The sequence below is a fragment of the Lissotriton vulgaris genome, unplaced genomic scaffold (genome assembly GCF_964263255.1).
Source record: "Lissotriton vulgaris unplaced genomic scaffold, aLisVul1.2 SCAFFOLD_1172, whole genome shotgun sequence".
Classification (NCBI taxonomy): domain Eukaryota; kingdom Metazoa; phylum Chordata; class Amphibia; order Caudata; family Salamandridae; genus Lissotriton; species Lissotriton vulgaris.
Window position 1 is genome coordinate 512,743 of NW_028251121.1, and position 27,210 is coordinate 539,952.

The 27,210-nt window shown below is 46.9% G+C and overlaps 1 protein-coding gene across 1 annotated transcript in view; it reads right to left on the bottom strand.

Moving 5' to 3' along the window:
* Positions 1-27,210, bottom strand: part of LOC147663021 (agrin-like) — a 558,200-nt gene that overhangs the window by 503,217 nt on the left and 27,773 nt on the right. The window contains exon 2 of the mRNA XM_086950727.1: positions 21,272-21,533. Within this exon, the coding sequence (XP_086806853.1) occupies positions 21,272-21,533 (262 nt within the window). The remainder of the gene's footprint in view (positions 1-21,271; positions 21,534-27,210) is intronic.

Here is a 27,210-nt window from a genome sequence, read left to right on the forward strand (position 1 = left end):
GAGTGCAGAGTGACTGAGTGCAGAGTGACAGTGAGTGCAGAGTGACTGAGTGCAGAGTGACAGTGAGTGCAGAGTGACAGTGAGTGCAGAGTGACAGTGAGTGCAGAGTGACAGTGAGTGCAGAGTGACAGTGAGTGCAGAGTGACAGTGAGTGCAGAGTGACTGAGTGCAGAGTGACAGTGAGTGCAGAGTGACAGTGAGTGCAGAGTGACAGTGAGTGCAGAGTGAGTGCAGAGTGAGTGCAGAGTGACAGTGAGTGCAGAGTGACAGTGAGTGAAGAGTGACAGTGAGTGCAGAGTGATAGTGAGTGCAGAGTGACAGTGAGTGCAGAGTGCGTGCAGAGTGACAGTGAGTGCAGAGTGACAGTGAGTGCAGAGTGACAGTGAGTGCAGAGTGACAGTGAGTGCAGAGTGACAGTGAGTGCAGAGTGACAGTGAGTGCAGAGTGAGTGCAGAGTGACAGTGAGTGCAGAGTGACAGTGAGTGCAGAGTGACAGTGAGTGCAGAGGGACAGTGAGTGCAGAGGGACAGTGAGTGCAGAGGGACAGTGAGTGCAGAGGGACAGTGAGTGCAGAGTGCGTGCAGAAACAGTGAGTGCAGAGTGAGTGCAGAGTGACAGTGAGTGCAGAGTGACAGTGAGTGCAGAGTGACAGTGAGTGCAGAGTGCGTGCAGAAACAGTGAGTGCAGAGTGAGTGCAGAGTGACAGTGAGTGCAGAGTGACAGTGAGTGCAGAGTGACAGTGAGTGCAGAGTGACAGTGAGTGCAGAGTGAGTGCAGAGTGAGTGCAGAGTGACAGTGAGTGCAGAGTGACAGTGAGTGAAGAGTGACAGTGAGTGCAGAGTGATAGTGAGTGCAGAGTGACAGTGAGTGCAGAGTGCGTGCAGAGTGACAGTGAGTGCAGAGTGACAGTGAGTGCAGAGTGACAGTGAGTGCAGAGGGACAGTGAGTGCAGAGGGACAGTGAGTGCAGAGTGCGTGCAGAGTGACAGTGAGTGCAGAGTGACAGTGAGTGCAGAGTGACAGTGAGTACAGTCACTCAGCACCACCACATTATCAGTCAGAACCACCACAGCATCACTCAGAACCACCACAGCACCACTCAGCACCACCACAACATCACTCAGCACCACCACAGCACCACCATAGCACCACTCAGCACCACCACTGCATCACTCAGCATCACCACTGCATCACTCAGCATCACCACAGCCCCATTCAGCACCACCACAGCATCACTCAGCACCACCACAGCACAAATATGTTCTCTCAATGTTTCAAGCTTTATTACAAATGTCACAAAAAGATGTTAATATTTCACTTCTGTTCTTGGATTTTGTTACAATAAAATACACTGAACATAATCTTCACAAAAGTTATTTACAAAAGTTTAAGCTATTGCCATTATAAATTACAATCACTTTTATTAAGTATTAAAAAACATTAAAAGCCATTGTTATTTGTAAGATCAATACATCTAAGTCACGTAAATACAAATGTTGCATTACAAATGCTATAGGTGTCACATTTGCGAAAGTTATAACTATTGGCATTGTAAATGACAAAGCTATTAATTTAGCTATTTTCAAAACCAACACATAAATGAACATTTGGTGAATTTCCATTAAAATATTTGACTTTTTTACTAAGATATTATTATACTGTTTTATGCAAACAAAATTTAGATACTGCATAAATAACTTTAATAAAACATATTTTATATGAAGCTTTTTATGTAAAAAAAAACTATAGCATAAAGCAAAAAACAATTGCCATTTACAATGCTAATAGCTCAAACTTAAATAATGCGAGACCTATTGCATTGCAAATGCTTGTTATTACTAGCTTGGAGTTTGAAGCCAGGATAAAAAAATATCTACTCGGTCCTCAGGGGAAAAAGCAAGACACAGATTTTCTACAAATGACTGAGAAAGAAAAACACTCAAAATCCAACACACACATCAAACTTAGCTTGGAAGCTGTATATAAAAAAGTTTATGAATAACTATGTTTACTAGTCATTTGTGGTAAACCAGTGTGGTCTACAAGTGGAGACTGAGGTCCGCAGCCAGGAAGCTGTGGGTTCCACTCTCAGCTCAGCTGACGCACAGTGTGACATCAGGATAACTATTGAATGCATCCCTGTCAGTCAATTCAACAACAGACTCGTCAACAGTGAGCTCTGCAGAAGGATGTACATAATCTCCGTATCAAATTCCTCGTCTCATTTCTGACTTAACGCTGACAGGCCCGCACCCCTTGATCAGCACTCTCATTTCAAAGTTACAAATAAATCCGTCTTTTTGAACACACCTTGCTGTTCCGCAAATTCTATTTTGTTCTGTGCCACCCTCAGTCAGGCACCAGACTCCAGTGGGTTCAATTTCACTGCATGGCAATGATGAGAGCCTGCTGCCTGGACTTATTCTTGGCTCTTGAGTACCTGATTAAGACATGCCACATTGGTGCATCATCATGAAATAGGATGGCGGAGGAGAGAAGGCGGTAAAGGAGCGGTTTAGAACTTTGATATGGGGCAGGGTGTCTCCACATTAAGTAAGGAAACCAAAGAAGGGGCATTGGAGTAATATGGTTTATCAGTGCATTATCCAGCTAATAATATGGTATTGATCGGCTGAAAAAAGGAAATGAAACAATGATAAAACTGTTTGGCACAAAGCCCCCTCAGTGGACGGGTGAAAAAATGCATCACTTTTAAAAATGCATAGGATCAGCTATTTAAAATGTGTAATTTGGGTGTCAATAAAAAGTATAAATAAAGATTTTCATAAGATAATCAATATGCATACAACCCAGGCCTCGTCCAATATTTTAATTTCTGGTGCATGGCATGGTGAGCAAAAAAACGATGGATTTAGGCCCAGATCCCTGTACTGGGGTAAATATATGACATTGTTCTGCATTCTGTCCATCAACTGTTGTTTTTTTTGCATTGGCCACCAAGAGTGGGACGGGTATGCCCAGACGTGGGTCCTGTGCTCTCCATGCCACTGGAATCAAGCTATCCTGGCTGATGAGGGCTGAAAGCACAAAACCGGGCCTAGGATGCTTGCTTCTAGTCCAGGGAGGACCTGGCTTGGCAGTTCGGGCTGGACTGTTCCCATGGGGCACAGGGTCAAGACTGATTTGCATATGGCTGGGTTCAAACTGGAATGGCATGGTGAGCAAAAAACGATGGATTTAGGCCCAGATCTCTGTACTGGGGTGAATGTATGACATTGTTCTGCATTCTGTCCATCAACTGTTGTTTTTGCACAGGGGCAGTGCACCAGAAATTAAAATATGTTTGTAATAGTTGAATATTACACTTGAACTAAACCCACTGCCACATAATACCAACTCTCTCTATGCATCAAGACATTGTCTACCGACCGACCGACCTTCCATCCTGAATCAACAAAGTCCCTTCTGTAACAGGTCCCCAAGCACCCGCTGCCTAATACCCATCAGCCAATGTCTAATTGAAAGATATTTCAGACACCAACAACTCCTGGCCCTAAACCCTTTGGAGAAAAACAACATTTTAAGATAAGTTTTAAATCCTGCTGAAAGGACCTTGTTACCAACGGGCATTTAATTCTGTGGGGGTACGCAAATATCAGTTACTGGCCCAATCAAAATAAGGAGAACCGCGGGTGCATCGCCAATCTGTTTATTTCCACCCAGAGATTCAGCGGCTAAAATCTCCGGGTCAAGTTCTGAGGCAAAATGAGGAATTACTGGTGGTATCGGACTGGCAATTCATTTTTCTTCGTGGATTCTCATGGTTAAACACACAATGGGCTGGATTTTCCCAGTGCCCTGTATTTACCAATGCCTCCCGGAGTCAGTAACTCCAGATGTGGGGAACACTAGCCCATTTCCTGGGCCACTGGTATCTAGGGCCATAGGAGTCAAATCAGGGAACGCACGAGTAAGCCGTGGTGTCTTTTAAGCATGTAAGTGCAGACAACCCTTATGTCCTCTCCCAGCCGCCTTTCATCGAGATCAACCAACCAGCATATGGTTGAAGTGAAACATTAAAGAGCAGCTCACTTCAGGTAAGACCCTTCAATTTTAGAAACCATTACCTGAAGAAACAGGTGGATCAATAACGTGCAAACAAAAGGGCGGCAAATGCCCCGATCTCCGGGCATAACCTAAATCGGTTTGTGACTACCAAGAACTTTTGCATCCCTAACTTAAAGGGAATTGACTACTTTACTCTTATCTTTTTTACGAGCTGTCTGGACATCTAGGAAAACAAGACCTGATTAATTGTTTTATGTGTCCCTTGTTTATACGAGTAATGTTATGGTCTGTTTTTATTGTTATTCATGAAATTGATTTTATCATCTTGGATTTGGAATATTTTATGGTGATTTTATTTACCGAATAAATATTTATTGATCGATTGATTACTTTCTTTACAGTTGTACTTTCCCATCTTTCTCTTTGGTAATGGAGTGACCTCTCCCTGAGGCGGAGGGCTCTGGGGTATGGGGAGGCCGCAGCATGGCGGCCCACGGTCTGCAGCCTCACGCCCAATGCCCAACTCATAGATAGATCTTGTACGGAAGGATAACATTCGGACCCCGTTTATGGCCCCCGCCCCCTCCTCCCCAACCCGCTTTACAGAAGCCACACCTCCCCCTCTTTCACTGTAGACCCGTGGTCTTCAAACCTTTTATTGCCTCGCCTCACCCCAGTACTAAAAAAAATAATTACACCCCCACACAGAATTTTTCACAATTATTCTATTGCATTTGAAACATTTTAAATACTTCTAGACTTATTACAGTTATGTTAAACCTTTAGGCAGATTAAAAGATCCTTTTTAAGTCCCTTTAAAAAAACAAGAGTGCTCAGCTGTAGTTCTATTAGCGCCCCGTTGCCTTCCAGATGTTCATGTAATGCTACTTCATCTGTGATGTATCCCCGCTGCCGTCTTTGACAACTTGGGGAGGGGAGAGTCGGTCCCCACAAACAGAAGGAAGGACTTATTTGCTGTTCGTGAACACGGAGATGTTTGTCTTTCGCGCCAGGCCCCGGCTCGAGCTCAGGGCTCAGATTGGCATTCCAGGCCCGGCCCATCGAGGAATCCTGTATCCTGCAGCCCCGAGACGAAGATCAAAGCGACACCAGATCCTCGCTCTTCGTGTAGATTTAACAGATTAGTCCAAGACACCCGCAGTCCTCACCAAAGCCAAGCCCTCCCTCTGATCTGCTAAAACTACCCCCGCCCCCCCAACTCCTCACCGAAGCCGCCTTCCCCGCCTATTCTCAAACCCTTCTTGGAACCGACTACACCGACAAACCATCTTCCTCAGTATTCATCACCAACCCTCCTCAGCCCCCCCCCCCCCCACCACCCCCCACCCGCCCAGCCCTCTCTCAACCACCTCAGCATCCACAACCATGAACCTTTAATGTCCAACCCGTCCCACCCGCAGACTTAAGCTCTCAGCCTGCCTCCGGTTCTACCCCAGGCACCAAACATCTGCCTTCCCAGCTGTTCCACAGGGTCGTGGTTTGGGGGGTAGCAGGAGGGTGTTTGGGGTGTTACACCCCCTTAAGAATAGTACTCTGGAGTAAATAGTTGGATACAAGGACTTTTAGTTGGGTAGGATGAAGTATCTGTGAGATTTCACCTGGGATTTGCCTCCGTTTTGAAGGCCGTAAAAAAATGTGATCAGTTTGAAAGATGGTGTGTTTTCAGTGCCACTAAAAATGCGCCATCCTTTCTCATTCCACTGCCCCTTAAGCCCACATGTCCTTCTCATATAATGTGTTTTTAGACGATATCCCAGCATGACTGTTGGGAACACTGAAGCTTATAGCCCCAATCTTATACACCAAGCTGGGGGGGGGAGAGGTGGGGGGTTGTGCGAGGATGCGTATTAAAAAAATTACCTTACATTCCAGCCGGGTCCCGTGTCTCTGCTCCAGCTCTCCTCCAGTAACACGAAGTCCAGCCAGGCCCTACACACCAATCAAAACGCTGCAATGAAGCATTGAGCTTGGTTTTGAGCGTCCTGGTTTGACACTCAACCAGGGAATGGGTTCCTGGGCATGTTCTCCATGGAGAACAGGGAAGTGCGCATGACTGAGTTGGGCGGCTCCATAGGGCCGACCAAACAGTCATTGCGCACTTAGAGGAGTGGGCACACCACTCCTCCCCTGCCCGGCTATGAGAGCAGAGCAGCCCCGCCCACCCGCAAAGCAGCACAAACTAAAATAATTATCGCTGAAAGTTAATATAATTTTATGTTTCCCCTTCTCACACTGCTTGAAAGCAGTGGGGCGATGCTTCTCCACCATAGCGAAGAAGCCGCCACTGAGCTTTCCCCTCCTCACCCCTCCCAAATTTCACATAACAGGCGCAGAAAAGGCTTTAAAGTTTTAATTCGCTCCTCCACCACAAGTAGTATGGACACCCAGGAAAGTGCCTAGAAAAGGTTTGTTAACTCACCTACCTGGCCAGCGTTGCAGGACGTAAGTACATCTAATGTATTGTATTGAAACATTTATATAGCGCTTACTACCACCATGTGGGGCGCTGAACTGCTTGCCTACATGGCCATGGGTAGCAGGCTACACCGTGCAGGGGAAGTGGCTGGGAGGTGCTGCATTTGTTTTGATACTGTTGGGAAGCATTTCCAAGTCGTGTGTGACGTCCACCGAGGTACGGTTACCTCTCAAACCAGCCCTGGTTTACCCCGCTTCCAAATTAGCAATGCTAGAACCTAATGCAGATCACAACCACTTTCACAATATATAAAAAAAATACACATATGAACAGATTACTGCTTTCTCAGACCACAACCGAGTAGGGCAGTAAACCTCACAGAAATGCAAAAATGCAAGTAAGCTTCTCTCCCAGCAAAACAGCAACAGGAAAAGTGAAAGGACGGGTTGAAAGAACGTCCCCTTTAAGAGGAAAAGAGAACGAGCCACTTCAGAGCCACCAGTCCTCTCCAGAGCCATGAAAAATGTATGGGATGAAACAAGTTCGAGGCAGAGCAGGGCTACGAGGAGATGACAGGTTAATAACAACAGACAAGGTTGGAGCCGGGTGTCCTCGCGCTGCCTCGTTCACTCTGAGGCGATCTGAGGTCATCGGCTTAAGGCCCACTCAGAGGTCACCTCTTCTATCCGTACCACGTGGTATGCACGTGCGACCATAGAGCTGTGACGCAAGCACTCTCGCCTCCACCCACTCGCCTGTGGTACAGAGTGGGTTCTGGGACATTGCTGTAATGTTTCTGGATCTTGCGTGGTGAAGAATCCCAAGAGAAAGGCGTGTGTGATCCTAGGCCAATAGTGTCGGAAATTGAAGGTAAACAAAGCATTCACTTGCAGCCCAGTGACGCGTAAGAATGTAATGCGTCACCCACTCCACTGGGCGGGCAAATGGTGACTGGAGGGCATTGTTGACGAATTGGCGATGGAAAGGGAAATAGCATATATGTGCTGCTAGCATGATGGTGATAAAAGAAGCTGAATGTAATGATGATAACACCAACGGTAGTGGAGGCACAGAGACAGAAAAGCCATGGTCACCAAAGGGCACCATGGGTGACGGCCATCGAAGACACGTGGGTGACGGCCATCTAAGGCGCCTGGGTGACGGCCCTCGAAGGCGCCTGGGTGACGGCCCTCGAAGGCGCCTGGGTGACGGCCCTCGAAGGCGCCTGGGTGACGGCCCTCGAAGGCGCCTGGGTGACGGCCCTCGAAGGCGCCTGGGTGACGGCCGTCGAAGGCGCCTGGGTGACGGCCGTCGAAGGCGCCTGGGTGACGGCCGTCGAAGGCGCCTGGGTGACGGCCGTCGAAGGCGCCTGGGTGACGGCCGTCGAAGGCGCCTGGGTGACGGCCGTCGAAGGCGCCTGGGTGACGGCCGTCGAAGGCGCCTGGGTGACGGCCATCGAAGGCGCCTGGGTGACGGCCATCGAAGGCGCCTGGGTGACGGCCGTCGAAGGCGCCTGGGTGACGGCCGTCGAAGGCGCCTGGGTGACGGCCATCGAAGGCGCCTGGGTGACGGCCATCGAAGGCGCCTGGGTGACGGCCATCGAAGGCGCCTGGGTGACGGCCATCGAAGGCGCCTGGGTGACGGCCATCGAAGGCGCCGTCACGCCTGGGTGACGGCCATCGAAGGCGCCTGGGTGACGGCCATCGAAGGCGCCTGGGTGACGGCCATCGAAGGCGCCTGGGTGACGGCCATCGTAGGCGCCTGGGTGACGGCCATCGAAGGCGCCTGGGTGACGGCCGTCGAAGGCGCCTGGATGACGGCCGTCGAAGGCGCCTGGGTGACGGCCGTCGAAGGCGCCTGGGTGACGGCCGTCGAAGGCGCCTGGGTGACGGCCGTCGAAGGCGCCTGGGTGACGGCCGTCGAAGGCGCCTGGGTGACGGCCGTCGAAGGCGCCTGGGTGACGGCCATCGAAGGCGCCTGGGTGACGGCCATCGAAGGCGCCTGGGTGACTGCCATCGAAGGCGCCTGGGTGACTGCCATCGAAGGCGCCTGGGTGACTGCCATCGAAGGCGCCTGGGTGACTGCCATCGAAGGCGCCTGGGTGACTGCCATCGAAGGCGCCTGGGTGACTGCCATCGAAGACGCCTGGGTGACGGCCATCGAAGACACCTGGGTGACGGCCATCAAAGAATCCTGGGTGACGGCCAGAAGTGCGTAGGGAGGTGCGTGGAGAACCACTGACTTGTGCCAGCTATGCCAATTAATGTATACGAGAAGTGTAAAACATGTGCTTGAATGGAAGACCGGGAAAGGATGAGGAGGTGAAATCAAGTGGTTATGGTGTGCAGGTGGGAAAACGTTAGAGACTTGACGCAGCTATGGTCCCTCTCCCAAGAATGGAGGACACAGTAACCAGGCAGAAAGGAACGAGTAAAGCTCAGCCCCCCTTCGCCACATCTTCTCTTTTCACCTAGCCTCTAACAGCCATGAGCCACGCACTCACCTGCTCTTTGCTGAACATTCCACTGCCAGAGAGGGACAGGCATGTATAGAGAAATCGGAAAAACACCCGACAGGCTGGTGCCTGGGCAAGGCCAGTAGAAGTAGAAAAAAAATTGTATATATTCCATGCGGCCAACATAGACACTGGATCACCCCATTCCAAAAAGACTTCGAGAGGGACCGCACGGTAGCCAAGCCTTCCTAGTAACCAGAACGCTGACCCCCGTTTTTGAATCCCCCCCCCCCCAGAAGCAAAACCTTCCCCTGCTTTACTCTAGACACATGTTTGATACTCCAGTAAGAGCTCACCTTGTTTTTGGACGTGTGATCTTTATACTAATAACTTAACAACAATGGCACCACTTTTATGTATTTAATTTTTTACAGGTCTTGTCCCAACGTCTTTATACGTTTAATAACAACTCCCATTCACCTCTTGTTAACACTCAACTCTTGTATCTGCCCAGCTCCAAAGTCCATGTTCACAGGACAGATGTAGGCATAATCCAAAGATGGGGGAGTGGGTGCAGACTGATAGCATTTTGTTACTACGGTCTATGCCACAGCTTTTCAAACTTTTCATGTTGGTCACACTTTTTAGAAACGCATCAGTTTGCAGCACAGTAATTCAGTTTCACTAGCAAACCAGATGTTAAATTAACTACATATAAGTGATAAGGACTAATACACATGTCAGATTGCAAATAACTAAATGTATGGGGACGCAAGATATCTCACGAAAACCTTTCATGGGTATTTTTTTAAATCTATGATTTGTAAGAACACACATACATTTGAGTTTGCAGAAATTTGGCAAGCAAAGGGGTAGATACAGATAGGGATGCAATGCGTGTCTCAATGAAAGTATGTGTAGATTTACAACTTTTGTGGTCGCTTTTATTTTTTTTACAATGTTTCATTTACATTTTTGGGTCCGGCTAGGGGGAGCTTATATTTGTTGTCAGACAACTTTTTTAAATTCAAATAGTGCTTGTGAATGCTTAAATTATTTGTATTTATGTATTTATTGTTCCACAACTGGCACCTGCCATGCATGCATGGTAATAAAAAATAGAAAAATAAATAAATTTAAAAAATGGTGCCTACATCATGCAGTATATTGGCACATGCACGGTGACTCGCATGCGTGCATACATGATTATGCTGGGTCATTGTTGTGTCATAAAGAATATGTACGCAAACCCATTTCTTTGTGCCAATGCTAAGCCAATAAATAGGATGAAAGGCGAGTCACTAACTTAATGGAGGAGAAGTGTTGAATCTTGCTTTAAATTTTATGACAAGAAAGGAGGCTCCCGCTATGCTTTCTTGTTGTAAGTTAAAACAGAAACAGCAAGAACACAGCAAGAACAAAGCAAGGAAGCATATTAGCCGCCTGCATGTCTTTAATCCGAACACGATCTGGAAAATCTGGTGTTCCTCTTTCTTTGTACTTTTACTCCGCATTAGCTGAATAGTAATCTCGCTTTGGGTATCGACATACAGTTCTTTTGGGATACATGCAAAGTTTAGGATAGGTGCGTCTCGTAATTTTAAATAATACAAAAGAATGGACACAAGTGCGACACACCCACACATGGCAAGCGACACAGTGAGTGTCGCGACACATAATTTGGATAGCTCTGGTCTATGCCATGGGTCTCCATCCTTTTCTTTAGCGTGTGCTACGTTTGATTAGTGAAAATCATCATGAGCTACTGGAGGCTAAGCAACTTGCGCATTGTTACCAGGCACTACCGCGCCCAGCTTAATTGACCATTAGCCTAATGTCCACAGAGTGCGATGCAATGGTTTGAACAAAATATTTTGACTAAGGGCAGTAGGCGATGGCTGTCATGTGTCAGTGATAGCGTAGTTTTGGAGGATGTATTACCATGGGTGTGTATGAATGGGATATATGTGTACGGGTGATAGAGACTGTCATATGCACTTATGGCATAGGGTATACCTTCCCGCCATATGAGGCACCGTTACATGTATAACACAAATGGGAAAAATTTTAAGTGCAGAAAATTGTTCTTCAAAAATGTTCCGTGGGTAGGCGCAAAAGAAGTTTTGAGTGACTGGATAGCTGAGGAAGTCAAGGGTGAACATAAAACTGTAGGTGCAAGGCGATACTAGCAACAGTAGAGAAACAAGAGTGAAAGAATGGGTGAACAGACATGCTAAAGATAGGAAAAACAGCGTCAAAGTATGGGCGTAAGGAAAGTGGGAGAGGTGTGAGTCAAGGCCCGGGATGTGAGGAGAGACTGAGATTGGTGTTGAAATAGGGTGTAGGAGCTACACTGGTGTTGAGACCAAGACAAAGGCATATTTTGGAGACAATATCAAGGAATGGGTGGAGAGATAAGCTAAAGATGTAAAGTGAGGGACAAAGCAGAGGCAGAGGCAAAACGCAGGGATGAATGGTACACGAGATAAATGGATGAATGGGCAGGCAAGAACAAGGGATGGGTTGATAGGCAAGCGTTGGGTGGAGAGACAAGGGATAGGCACAGAGACAATTCCAAGGGAAGGACAGCGAATAGACCAGAGGAAGGGAGGAGAAACACGGTCCAGAGACGGGTGGATAGCCAATGGATGGAAAGAGGAAGGCAGTGCTAAGGGATGGAAAATTACAAGGTAAAACACAACAAATAAAATAAACGGATTTACAAATAGAATGTGAACCAAGCATGTTAGATTTTTGTAAATCGCGTACTTGTTTTACATAAATAAAAGGCAAATTGAGTTTAGGAATGGGTGAGAGTTACAACAAATGGATCCTTGTTGTTAAACATGTGTAATCAGAACAGTGGCCGTTTTGCGACACAAAAGCTGTGTCCCTTTTGGCAAGATGTTAGCCCAATTCAATGAGTGCCCTTGTGCAGTAGCTCCCTCCCCATTGGTCCATCAGAACCAGTTTCAGTTCAGGTATCTGCGTCCCACCCACTATTCGGGAGAGTGAAGTGCACACACTCCGCCACCATTGTTGTTCAGCAGGACATTCCCCCCTTGTTTGATAAGATACGTGGGGATGTAGGCATGTTAGGGACAGGAGATCGTGGCCTCTGCATCTTATTTAGCCATGCTGGACTATAGTAAATCCGGTGTAAATACTTCAGCTGGATGAGATGTAGTTCCATAGAGATCGCTCGCGCCCTATGGGCCGGTCTCAGTTTTCCTCCTCTAAGGCCATCATCGTATCTGGGGTGTTCTTTACCAGGGGATGATGTAGGATTGAAATGCCTTTCCCGATCATATTGGATTCTGTGACGTGTGTTTCCAGGGGATTATATAGTGGGAGAGATTGCATGGGGACAAGGGAGGCCCCGAGTGCATGAAATAGTTGTAGATATCGACAGAATTGCGTCCTATGCATTGCATATGTGTCTGCGAGCTGCTGGAATGTGCCCATGGAACTGCCCCTCAGGACATCCCCTAAGCCAGGTGCCAGTCCACAAAGGTGTTTCTGCTGTTGGCACTTAATGTTACTTGATCCACAGCAGTGCCTGATGCCAACAGGTGAGGGACGTTTGTGTTGCAGGTGGAAGGGTTGTAGGTGTGTCAGATGCTTAAAGAAGATTATGCATGCCGTGGTGTTCAAGAGCACAGAGTTCTAATGCAATCAAGGACTCATCTGGTCCAACGAACAACCACAAATTTTTCGGCCAGAGGTGGCTGGCCTAGTAATATAGCTTTCTATCTGCTAACCCCAGGCCTACATTGTTGGGGTGGAGTACACATTTACGGTAGGAAATACGCGTCATGCCTCCTACCCATTTAACTTTCACCATATCCGACTCGTGGGTATGGAAAAAGGGAGGCGGGATAATGTGTGGGTAATTCTGTGGACTGTAAAGGAATCGAGGAAGCTCTATCATTTTAAACAGCGCTTCTCTACATGCTATATTCCGTGGCAGCCATTCCCAAATGTCCATGCATCTCCATATGCGAGTAATCAGGGGGGTGCATTTAGGTCCCATGCCTGTTGTTTGTTGTGTGAGCGCAATGTGCATCCCTAGGTATTTGAATTGTTGGGTTGTTAATTGTAAGGGAATGACTGCCTTAATGTCTTCATGTGCGTCAGTCAGAGGGATATAGGGGGATTTAGGCCAGTTCACTGTGAGGCCGGGCACGTCTATATATACCAAAACATAGTCATGAGTCGGGGTAAGGAGGTCTCAGGGTCACTGATCTATATTAGGAGATCACGATCATATAACAATACCCTGTCTTCCCAACCATCAGAACCCACTAAATTGTGCATCCCGTCAGGGCCGGACTGGGAACAGAAACTGGCCCTGGCAAACTGCTCAATTGCCCTCCCCCTGGTGTGAGAGGAAGTGCAGCCGAGCAGTTTGAGAGGGCCGGTTTCGGCCGATGTTGTTAACGGGGGCTGATATTGCTGACCCCTGGTAACAAAACGGCCCCCCAGGGGCCCAAAACCAGCCCCCACCCTAGCGGCCTACCGGGGAAACGCCCGGTGCCCGCTATGGCCAGTCCAACCCTGCATCCCGTGGGATCCACTCCGCCAATGGTTCGATCACAAGGGCAAACAAAAGAGCAAAGAGGGGGCAGCCCTGTCTCGTTCCCAGTTCAATATTAAAGACCTGTGAGAGTTCCGCGTTCACGTGGACACTTGCCCGCGGTTTGGAGTATTGCACGTGGACATAGCGGAGATAGAAGGGGGCCAAAGTTCATACTGTCCAGGAGACAAAACATGAATTGCCATCAGACCGAGTCGAAGGCTTTCTCAAAAGCAATTGATATGATGGCCGTCAGTTCAGCGGTGTTTCTAGTTAAGGCTATTGCACTGTTCAGACATCGGAGACAGTTGTGAGGGCTATTTCCAGGCATGAATCCATTTTGATCTGGATGGATCATGGACGTAATCACTTTACCAGTTGGAGTGCTAGTACTTTGGCTAAGATCTTGGTCTCCACGTTGATAATGACTGCGGCCCGTGTTGATAGTCAGCCTGGGACAAAGACCGAGTGCCCGATACACAACCAGGCTTCTTGGCAATGTTTGTGCTGGGAGAAGATGGTTTCTCATCTACCCAACAGAAAGTAGGAAGTGTAGAGATGGAGCTCCCAAGCATCACCGTTACTATGGCCTAAAAATCATATTTATGCATAGATGCACGGATAATCTTCAATAACTGGAACACATATGTGAATTACACCCATAAGGACATGCTCCAGCATCATGATCTACAAGCCTTGATATCTTTCTTAACCGCTTCGCTGCTGATGACGAGCTCAGCTCGTCATCAGCCACGGTAGTCGTGTGCGGATGACGAGCTGAGCTCGTCACGTAACGCGGCTTTTCGTAAATTGCCGCACACAGCGGGAAAAGCCGCTGCAGCGATGCGGTTAACAGGGAAAGTGGTATATACATTCCTCAGCTCAACAGTAAACTTAATCACGTCATCATACTCCTTATGACAACTAATCAATGGTCTTATCAAATAAGAACATATCGAGGTAAACGTGGCTTTTTTGTCCCAAAAGATGAAAAACACAAAGCACATACGTTGACAGAAGCTGTGCTAGTGATAACACACCTGCATCTGTGGAGGGACCAAGAGGATGCTGCCACAACAACTTATGCGCTTTGGGTGGGTACCATGTATAGAAGGTTGCTGCTGTATACAGCAGTGAAGAACCGAATAATGTACCAACAAAGATACAATTGGGTGTCAGGACAAGGGAAATTATGTTGCATAATGTTGCAAAATATATAGCAGTGCTATTTCATTCTTTTTCTCATTTTAACAACTATTATTACTGTCTGGGCAAAGTTGCACCTCATTAGTACGATATTAACAGCTAAACACTGCAATCCACAACTAAGAAGCGACAAGGAAACCTTCCCAAAGAGCTTATTGCATAGAACCGTGTGTGGCACATTCAGTATATTTATCGTTGATCCGTTTGTGCACACATTTTTTGGGAGAAATCTTCCATTAACCCCTTCACTGCGGCGGCTATTCCGCTGCAGTGCTAAGGGGGCAGGGGGCCGCGCGGCGAGCCCATGCTGGTGACGGAACTGCTCCGTCACCAGCCGCGGTTGCGCTGTGCTCATGACGGAGCGGTTCCGTCATGGCCCTGCAGCTCAATGGAACGCTCAGCGCAGGCGCGGAATCCGCGCCGCGCAGGCGTGCCAAGCGGGCCGTGACGGAGTGGTTCCGTCACCAGCAGGGGAGGGGTTAAGTCAGCAGATGGTGGATTAAGGACATGTAGCTTTATAGTCTGTGCCACCCATTATAGACCTTAGTTCCTCTGGTTTAGGTACCATTTTCCTGGTCACATTCACGGTCTCCGATTCCTCCACCAAACCAACCTCACCAGCACAAGACTGCATTTGCCTCAGTACTGCCAAAAGAGAGACAGGCCCTTATTCCCTAATGTGGGTATAAGCATGAGGCTGAACCCTACACTGTACGCCTCGAGAAATGTGTAATATGTGGGGGAAAAGCATAAAGCGGTCCTATGCAGCCAATGCTCTGACAAAAGGGTGATATGAGATAATAAGCCTGAAGCTAACTCCGCTCCTTACACCTCGAAAACCAGTAGTATGTGAGAATAAGTCGGAGGCTGTACCTCATAATTTACACCTGAAAAAGCTTATGGTATGTGAGAAAATGACCGAGGTTGTGTCCTGCTACATCAGGGTTCTCCAACGAGTAGCTTGTGAGCTACTAGTAGCTCACCACCCACCTATAAGTATCTCTCCTATGCGCAGCCCAGCATACTATATTTGAAGCTTTTGCTTGATTGAATTCAGATATGTATTCCAAAATTGAAAAGTGTTTATTCAAGACAACAATGTCTGAATCTTCAGAACTCTTAAGCTGATGCTTGGAGAAAAATGGTTGAATTTCCAAAATATAATTAAACCTGGAGTTTAAATGACATGAAATGAATGGAAAATGTTCTTAGGCAGACCTATTACTAATTGTATGAACTTTGTGCCAGGAATAATGTAACTCGGGCCCTTATGTATTACCCTTGTAGAGGCATGCCACACTGACCAAGCATTTATTACTTTACTGTTGGCAACCGCACCCGATGTACTGACATGAACACTTCTGGTAATCCATCATATGGTGGCCACTAATGTATGTTCGCTGATGTGGTCACCATTAGTAGCTCAGGATCATTTTCATTGAACATAACTAGCTCTCATTACAGAAAAGGTTGGAGACCTCTGTGCTAAATGGTCTTAATCCACCATCGGCATGATTTACTCATTTCTCAAAAACAATTTTTAGCTCAAACGGATCAGCAATAAATATACTGAATGCACCACACTTGGGTCTGTGCAGCGGAAAACTCTGCAAATGTTTCCTCGTCACCTCTTAACTGTGGATTGCTTTATATGGAGGTGAACATCATAACGCAAGGTTTAACTTTGCCCAGACAGTATCAATAGTTGTTAATATGAGAAAATAACAACCCTACATTGGGGCAACTTGTCACGGTTTGTGACAGGAGTGATGGCCAAACTCATTTCAGAGTCCCCAAGAGCTGCAGGGTCCACTCCACAGTGCTGGTGTGTGGTAGGAACTCTAACGCTCTAGTGTCTTACGCACTACAGTTACTAAGCGGAGCTGAAGACCTCCCTTTCAGACACTCACGGTTTCTCGCCCATTTCCCAACAATATCCACTTCCTGATTCGGATGTAGATTCGCCCATGTTTGAAATGCACAAGTTATTATTATTATTATTTTTTTTAAGAAAGTACAAAATATTAACGCGTGTTTCTCCCTTGTGAAACCCGCCTTGAACTGGGAGCTTCTCCTTTGTAAAGTCCTATAACCCGAGGGCTCCACTTCTGAAGGAAAGCTTAAACTCGGTTTCTCACACTTAACTATTTTGAAATAAAACTCGTATTTTATGCAGCACATAAAAAAAGCAGACGCTTCGAGGAAAGGATACGTTTAGACAGAGTTAGTTGGAAGGGTAGGTTGATGGGGAATGCTTAATTAATTTTGTTTCGGGGGGAGTGAGGTAATTTGGAGAGATCTGGGAGAAAGCATAAAAGTGCAGGCACCCCCTTCCTTTTCTTGAGGTTTGTGGGGCCTCCAAAAGGCATTTTGGAGAACGTAAGGTAGTAGTACTCCTGCAGTCCTCTTACATGCCTCAGTGAATTGGCCCCAAAACATCAAAACTGCGAATGACCTAGAAATATTCAGGGAATAATGGTGCACGGGAACCGTTCCCTTTTTGCACAAAGATGGATGCTCAGGGTGAATTCACAAGGGCAAGTAAGAGTATGTAAAGAGTACTCGTGGAGTACTGCTTCTCATACTTGAATGCTGTTGTGAACTAGCCCCTGTGTGTCTGAAAATTGGGTCAGACAGTCTAAGATACCCTGTCGCCACATGGATCCCCGTTTAAAATACCCCCAGGTCCTGCTCCACAGCCTCCATTCCTGTATCACAAGTTCACACAACAGGAGCTGCTACATTCTGGAGTCTGTGAGACATGACCTAGCCTGCGACTAAAACACCACGTCCACTACCCTCACACGTCTTCAGCAGTCCAGTCAGCGTAGCCAAATGCCCCACTTCCTGTATCCCACCTACACATGATCAGGCCCATCAGCATGTGCCCAAAAGCCCCAACTGCGCATGTATGATCCTATCAGCATGCGTCCAAATACCCACCCGCACATGTAAGATCCTATCAGCATGTGTCCAAATGCCCCACCCCCACATGTATGATAGTATCAGCATGTGTCCAAGTACCCCACCCAACCATGTATGATCCTATCAGCATGCGTCCAAATGCCCCACCCCCACATGTATGATAGTATCAGCATGTGTTCAGTGTGTCCAAGTACCCCACCCAACCATGTATGATCATATCAGCTTGTGCCCAAATGCCCCCACATGTAGAATCCTATCAGCATGTGGCCAAATACCCCACCCAAACATGTATGATCATATCAGCCTGTGCCCAAATGCCCCCACATGTAGAATCCTATCAGCTTGTGTCCAAATACCCCACCCAAACATGTATGATCCTATCAGCACGTGTCCAAATTCCCCACACGCTGTATGGCAACCAAATATGTTCAAACCCATCAGCCTGTGTTCAGAAGCCCCACTTCCTGCCTCCCACGTGTAAACCGTGTCGCTCATTTCCATCCCGAATGTGTGGAAACACCTTCACTAATACTTCAGAGCTAATTCGGAGGGTAATGAGGTAACGATTGATCAATACCGGTCAATTTAGTGATGTGTGAAAAAAATGTGGATTAAGGAATGTTGCCATCCATTTTCCCACCACATGACATTACTGCGACGCTAACTGAGGTTGAATATCTTTATTCCCTTAGGCTCGGATCCATACCCTCCCACTACTATCTCACGAGAAACACTTGTGTGCAGAAAGTGCATTCAGCTTTATTTGCCTACGTCCATGATTGCAGTTCCTATATCCAATGCGCACACGGTGAGTTCAGTCCTATTAAACCTGTACCCATTACATCATTTCCTGCATCACAATTGCACACAGTATATGCTGTCCGGTTCAGCCCGTTTCTAATTCGCACTTCCTGTACCCTTTGCGCATATAGTAGCTTGTTCAGTTCCTAAGCGCCTAGAAACCATGTCATCTGTTCTTTCCAAACACCGAGTAATAAAAACAGTACATTTATAATCCCCACCTCCAGCATCCTTTGTGCACAAGGTGTGTTCATAGCCATTCAGCCTGTGACATAATTTCTGCATCCCGACTGTCTCCAAACGTCCTGCACTGTATTCGGTCCCATTAGCCCGTTTCGATGCCCTGCATGCCCTGGCCACAGTGTGCCCACTCCCAGGAAGACAAAGAATGCGGAGGCCTGGGAAGCTGAACATGTTTTCCACAGTAACACGGATAATCCGAGTCAGGCGAGCCGGTGAGGCTGGCTCCCCTGACCCATCCTTTGACCCGTGCTGGGGATGCAGGGTTCTCAGGTTCAGTTACACCGCATGGCGACAGCCTCTGCGCCTCCTGAAACGTGAACTTCTTCCAGAGGCAGACGAGTTTTGGGAAGCCCTAGAATGCCTAACAGTCCCGCTGAAAATGTCAACAGGGCTGAGCAGAGGTCAAGCAGACATGCTCCCCCACTAAGGCGGAGGATCGTCCCCCCACTGCTGAAAATGAAAAATACAATTAAAATAACGTTATTTTATTATCATTTATGTTTTCCTATTGGAGCCAGTGGCAGGGCGGGGCCGGCCAGAGCAGGGGGAGGAGTGATTTTCACTCCCCAAGTGCGCATGACTATTTGGCCAGCCCTCTTGGGCCGGCCAAACAGCCCTGCACACTTTGTCTGTAACCCACCAGGCTGCATTACACACCTGGAGAGGAACATGCACAGACTCCCTGTCCCAGTCTGAGAGACAAACTGCGGCGTTCAGACAAATCACACCGCTGCATTGTAGCTTTGTGATTGGCTCAGGGGAGTATGTGTGCCCGGGTGCTTCCTGCTGCCGGCCAGACCTGTAGACAGGAAGAAGACGGGGATGGAGGAGAGGCAACGGCCGGACATTCCAGGAAAGTCCATTTTATTTCCACCCTCTGCCCCCGCCTCCGCCCCACTACCCCGTCCAGTTGCAACCACTACTGCACTTGTGGGTCTCCTGCCACATGACTGGTTCTCCCTTGGACCTCCGATTGCACCCCCCCTCCAATGCCTACCCAGCCAGCAGATCGAAGGCAAGCAGGTTTTGGACGGATGGCAGGAGTGGGACCAAAGATAGGCTGGCAGGGCAAGTCTCACCGAATGGGCCCAGAGACAGAATTCTGCACTGCGGCACCGATGCAGCGCTACAAGCCTCACCTCCCTCCTGCACTGCACAAGCAAATGTAAATTAGATTATTGATAAGGCCAGACATTAGGCTAATGGCAACAAACACTGCTCATAAATTTGACTTTGTTTAATTGCGCTGCAATTTTGCACGGTTCCTGATGCATTTTCTTTCCAAAAACCACTCCAATTTACTTCTGCGGCATTCGATCAAATGTGCAAGCACTATCCTTCAGTGCGGAACTGCTGCAGAAAAACCAGAATTGGCAAAAGCAAGAATTCTGGTTTTGATGTACTGCCTCATGCAGCTTTAGCAAAATAGTGAAATGCCCAAGACAATGCCATTAGGAACAGACAGACACGGAACCTGTAGTTGTAAAGTAGTCCCTCATACAGTTCATGCACTCAAAGTGCAGGTGGAAAGATATACACAAACAGCCAACCGCATTAGGTGAGAGCTGTATACACATTTGGCTGAGCTAAGACATGGCTGACAAAATTGGAAAAAGTGGATGAAGAAAGCCAGTGGTTGAATGGGGTGGACACAAAGCTCACCCTATGTATAATGTTAGCAATATATCTGTTCAACAGCTGCACTGTCAAACCCAAGTCGCAAAAAAGCCCTGCTCCAAATGAACCACTTACAAATGTGTTACGAAGAATAAAGTAATAAGAGTAAAACTAAAATTCTGCCTGGGAAGAGCCATTCTCATTGGGGGGGGGGGGGGGGGTGTTGTGCTCTGCATACAACCTTCAGAGAACCCAAGATCTAAGGCATCCAAAAAGCAAACAAAATACCCTTTCTGTCACACCAAACGAATATGGACTTCCTTAGGAAAAATCGTCAATTGTTTATTTAAGTCACTGCCAAATTTATGAAGCAAAATTTTAAAAATGGCAATGCCTACAATTTTCACATTCGACCATATAGTGAGGGGAAAAAGCACACACATAAAAATTACACTTTTCCTGAACTCTGGCTGCCTTCCTTTAACAAACAAGATGTTTTAAGTATTTTTCTTTAATTATTATTTTAAAAAAAAAACTAACCTATTTCTTAACATGAGAACTGCAGAAGAATTTTTTTCTAAGACTTCATGTTTCTAGTGGGGTTAGCTTGAAATGTTCTAGTGGGACTAGAAGCATCAAAAGGGTCACATACTTAAAAGGGGCCAGAAAGCAAAAATATGGCAAACGTAGATCAGAGTCTCAGGAGTGTGAGACACAGAACCAGGAGTCTGGGAAGAAACATGGGCACATTTGCTAATCCCAAAAAATATATCTGGTTAATAAAATTGTTATTTAACACTTCTTTGGGAAACAGCGAGACATTTTCATTTAAATCATCCAAATTAGTCTAGGTCAGAAGAGAGTTCAGAAGATTATTCCTGTTTAGAGGGCACCCTTTACAGAGACACAACTGTGTGTGCGACCAACGTCCTAAGTGGGTCAAAGGGGAACAAATGAGATCTAGCGATCGCCGCTGCCCTCACCTTCCACGCAGTGTTCCACCTCCTCCAGGTTGCGCAGGGTAATCCGCATCAGGCTGGAGTTCAACATCAGCTCGTTGCGGTGCGAGGGCCACATGTTCTGGGGTGCAGGGTTGACGAAGAATATCCGCGTGTCACCTGTCGACACTTGGTTGTCACAAATGGTGGGATCGCCAAAGCCAGCCACCATCACTTTGTTGCCACCATCCAGAAGGATCTCATTGGTTACAATCTCACGGCCCTTTAGGTAACGCCACACTCTGACCTGAAAGAGGGAAAAATAGAGGATATTCATAAAAATTATAACAAAAGCTAGCGATCACTGAAAATGACCAATCATCCAAGTCAAAAGTCTAGCGGGAGCAAGCTGTACTCCGACATTTACACTTTCACAAAACCTGGGCCATTTGGCATGGACGAAATTCCATTTGGAGGAGTGTAACTTCAGAATCCTGTGGTATATGCACCTGCCACATGCTGCAAATACCAAGATCACCACATTCACAGATCTACTATTTAAATTGCAATAGATTATTACACCCTCTGTCACAAGGGCGGCCTGGGAATCGCACAAAAGGAGGAGCCTTAATCGTGGACCCACCACACCGGAAGTCAGCAGGAAATCCCTAATCATACATCCCAGGTGCGGACAAAGCAGAACAAATAATAGGAAAGTCAAAGTTAAAGGATGCAGTAACGTGTAGAAATGGAGGACAAGAAATACAAAACAGCTACCCATGTACAGAAGTAGATTACTAAACCGGTCTCCTCATTATCAATTTATAATTCCCATCTCTTTTTATAAATGAGCATCACATTTCTTCCGAAGGTGGCTCATTCCGTTGGACAGAAGATACCAACTTCTGAATTGTAGATGTGCTTGGGACTTAACCAGAGGATTTACAAGTCATTAAACTTCAGAATATACCCCCCTTGGATCAGATTTGCGTGAAGTAGGATTTCTGTAGAGGTTTATATATGGATATCAAATGGGGGGTGGATCAAATGTCCTGCGTAACTGTTTTTTTTTGTAAATGTCGTGCACTGTACCGATAAAAAACCCTCATTCACGTACGGAGGTCTAATACGGGTATATCTTGATTCTCCGCTTTACCCCTTAGGGACGTGATAGCATCATCATATAGTTAGTGGTTATGCTTCCTCCATATATAAGGCCCAATGCACCTCAGATTCACAGCAATTACTGTTCCAAAGTCCCAAAAAAGTTTGGTCTGGTTGAAGATAAAGTGCCTACGCTTTTCTAACAGTGCTCTGCCCAATCTCCATCTCCCACTCCAGAACCTCCACAATAAAAAAACGTTATTTTAAAAAACATAAGCAACGGCCAACTTCACCAAAGAAAGGCAAATGAAACTGAAAAGTTAAATTTGTACCAGGATAGCGGGACTGCTGATAAACCAACCTTCTTACTCGAGCACCAAAGCACATGATTTGGACAACCTCCTTTGCAGGTAGCAGAAATAAGGATTAATGGCTAAATTCAAACCCACTTTTGTTAGACTCAGAACACTCATGAAGACAGAAGTGGTGCATTCCAAGCCATACTCCGATCATTTTATTCCACTTTCAGTCTAGAGTTTCAAAGTGTTTGAGAAGGTAATTGCTGTAGCAGAGACTACCAACAAGTATGGCCTTGCGACTGGTAATATATATCAAAGGACTAACCTCGCAGGGATAATGGCGGACGTGAACAAGCTTCTTGGACATGGCAACATGAAGCAAGCTCCTGCAGGGCTCTAGTTCATTTACTTAGGAGTAACGCTGCACCTGTGGCTTTGCATAGGTCTCCTATTTCACCAGGTCACAGCCTGCCATCCAGGATCCATTCAACCGGGTGTGATCGCTTGTACACACATTGTCCTCGTGCGCGCCCGTGACTCTCTCCATCTTGTTACCACTCAGTTCTGCTAGACCATGGTTCAGCCCACTCCACGAGTTTGAGGCCCCAACAAGAATATACAAAATGCTGCTCGTAATCCATCATGGTCACTTTGAGAACTTGTAAAGTTGCAGGCATTTGTTGGAATATCCTACATATGAATGTAAATTTATGACGAAATGAACGCATAAGGAGGCACGAGGCAAAGCTGAAGGAACGTCACAGAACCAGATGAGAAGAGTGAAAGTGACTTTTGACTGTAACACAAACAGAATATTAGAGCTTTTAAGCACAGCAAGGATGCTCCGGCAGAACCATACTACCATAGTAGGCCCAAACTTAAAAGTATACGTTTTGGAACAAAACACGTGTTGGCGTGAAGAAATTGGACCCAAACCACAATCTGCCCGCTCTAAAAAAAAAAAAAAAAAAAAAAAAAAACTTTGACACCCAATAAGGCTTGATGCATGGGCTTGTGAGACCCCATCTCCCTGTTTCACCAACCTACTATGACGAGTGGAGAAAAGGTTTGAGTGACAAAAGAATGCTTTGGCAAGGAGGGCGGTCCCAGGCGAGAGAGTGATTAAGATTGACACCCACCTGCATCAAGGAAAACAAATTAACTTCCACTAGGACAGAAAAAGTGAACGGCTGCAACATGCAGTTGAGTGGTGGGTCTAACCGGAGCCCCTTCCCAAGGTATTACTACCCACTGCAGTTCTCCCATTCTTAAGCACTTAATCAACCACCCGATTATCTTCCAGGCATGCTAACAAGGAGATAGCCCAGATGCATTCTGGCATTTGTAGTTTCATATTTCATCATTATTTTAAATAGTCCAATACAACTCCAGCCGGACACCTTATTTTATAGTCACACACAATAAATTCTGACTCGTATTTGCTGTTCCTCAGCTCTTTAGATATTGTGTTTGAAAGGAAAAAGAAAAGGGTTATCATGATTCAATTGCACTGGACTAACGATGCAGAAATATAATGGGACTCCAAATACCAGAATGCATCTGACCCGCACAAATGGCAAACTCCGACCACGGTGGAGGGTACAGGTACAACTGCCACAGCAACTACCTCGATGAATGTGCGACTAGAGAAGTTGCCTCTTCAGACAGACCGTGAAGTGTAAATAGACCTAGCTCAGGGGTCTCAATTTAACATTATGGCAGTAGCATAATGCATTACCACGTGTGAATGAAAAAACGAGTATTTTAGTAGGAATCCTTTTCAAGCCCTGATGAATGCCTCGGATCACGTTACGTTAAACGTTACGTTAAAATTATTTATACCGCGCACTTTCACCAACGGTTTCATGGCGCTCTTTGACAAGAACAGTGATCCAGGGTGAGGGGGTTATTCGTAGGCAGATTGGAATATCACAGCCACTAAGTGGGCAGAAACATATTAGCTCATTTGTGGATGAACGGGGCATAGTCTCATATTCATCCCAAGCATTATTTGAAACATACCTGGGGTAAATATGAATACATTTATTAACTCGAGGTTCACCCCAAGGTATTCTTAGATATCTGGATCCAGCACTGTCGAGTTGCAGCTTTATCAAGAACTCCCTCCGAACTAAGTCAAGTCCGCCCTGGTAGCAGTACCCTATATATGGACCGATGATGACGCATGCCACAAAATGTGGATGAGGCCTCCTCATCCAATAGGACTGGGCCCTTTTTGTTCTCTTCTTGTATAGATTTAAACATCTATATGGAACTGTGGCTCCGTGCTTTAGACGGGTCCTCTCCAACTCTTACCCACTTGGATGGCACTGTAAGAAGGCACACCGCAACACTTAGTTCTAATGTACACATATTACGTCATTATGGCTCACCATGTGCTTTCAAAACGTTGAATTTACTCGTAATAATGGCTCGCCTGATTTACAACAATAACGGCCTGCTCTCGGACACACACGAAGTGCAGCGAGCTTAGCAAGCTCGCCAGGCCTCTGTTTGAAGCGGACACTTCCTTTTGATGGAGTCCGGCGACATAAGTCACAGAGTCCACGATCCGGGGAAGAAACCGCCGCGAAGCCGGAAGAGAGGAAATTTGCAGGCAAGCGCTAGCCAAGCGTGGAATCTGAGCACGCGGCAATGAATCCAATCCTCTCCATTAGCCCTGGTTACCTTGGAACACAGCAAGTGTTTGTTCTGTGGGGGGGGGGGGGGAGAGAGAGCAAACAACTCGGTACTGGTCACCGTGTTCTATTTGTGTGCCAGCCGAGGGGCAGGGGGTCAGTCACCCACATCACGCAGATACGGTAGCCCTCTCCCGCGCATACCTGCAGTGCAGTCACCAGGGAGAGGTGAGCCATGGGGAGTGGTCGAGGCGGCACCACCTCCCCCGCTCAGGGGCAGAGTCTGCGGGTGGGTAGCTACTAGCTCCCACAGAGGCCCTTTCCAGGAGCACAGTGGGTACAGAGAACACGGAGTATCAGTGGCTACGCGATAGAGATAGAAAAAGAACCATGCAAACGAACGTAACCGAGCAATACCGAATTTGTGAGAAATGTGAAGGACTTCAGAGTTTGTTCTCTCGTGCGCTGCCCCAGAGCCAAGCAAACCAGACCAGGGTTAGGAAAATACCCAGAAATGGCAGAAAAAAGCACCATGCAGAGACGTTTTAAGGCTTTGGCAAAGTGGTCAATTGTCCATTTTGCAAGGGGCCAGCGGAAAGTGATTTTTCACTCTGTGTAATCTTGGTCTATTCTACTTTATATCTAAATCTCTCTGTTTACATCTACCTTCAACTTAGCCTCCCTACCCAGAGTCATATTAAGAACTTTTCGGGTTCTTGGCAAAACATAGTTCAACTGTTTTCGAGGAACCCTGTTAAAGTGTATTATATAATTTAGCATTGTTTGGCATCATGTGGGCTTGAGTTAGCAGCGAACGGGTAATAACATTCAAATGTATTCCTTCAAACGGCGTTGAAAATATGTGTGTTGCCTGGGGCCCCCAAAATCCTTAAAATGATCGCAGCATGGGCCTGTTAGAGAATCTGATGATAAAACATATACGTAAAACCATAAAGAAACACCTAAAGATCCCACAAAGCAAAAATACATTGTTTCTATTTCAAACGGTTCAAAAGTTACAAAATATGCAGCATCCCGTGTTGCGGTGCAAGGGAAGGCCCTTTGCACAGCTGGACTGATCGCCTCTCTATTGCTTATAGCTACATTTGGGTGTTAAACGGGTACTAGTGAGGTGCAACCAATGCCCAGACAGTGTTACCAAGTTTAAAAAGACAAAATAACTAAAATCTATTACCAAACATGCCGTACCACACCGCATAATTGAGCTTTTCTTGCAGTATAATTTACCCAACGCCAGGACCCAGAGTGCGAGGGGCCTCGGGACGCAGCGGTGTCAGTGTTTTACTGCTCAGCTAGTAGCAAGGGTCCCCGTGTGGTGCCATGCTTTAGTCCAGCAGCTATAGAACAAACCGTCGAAAAGGATAAAAATCTTTAAAAAAAAAAAAAAAGGACGGCGCTAACAAGGAATAACAACGGTTGGGCCGAGGTGAATTCGACCTCCTGCACCGCACCTGTGCTTCAGGGGGCGTTCTTTTGCCCCCATCACTCTAGATTAGAGTGCGGCCAGTTTCAAAGGCAGGGCCCTGGCAGACATCAGACATAGACAAACATCCAGCCTGTGGCAGGAGGTAAGAAGCAGTGGCTGGCCTATCATCTCTTCATTTTTAAAGGTGTGCAGGCGATTAAGCGCCCGCGATGGGCGGATGAACTCTAGACCTCTCTAAAAAGCGCGTACTTCGCCCAGGAATATCCTGCCGCCAGGTGAGCAGGCCTGGCGGAATGCTGCTGCCTGCAGAGCGAGTGTTCTGGCCACGTTCCCGTTTCCCAGCCCCCGGCGGAGGCGCGCCCTGCGCCAGCTGTTTCCAAGGCTCCAAAACACAACACTCGAGGCCATCCATATTGTTAGAGCAGAGAAGGCGAGGACGAGCGAACCCACGTGTGCGTCGCACCTTTGACGCCGCTCCTCTCACGGCTGCTAACT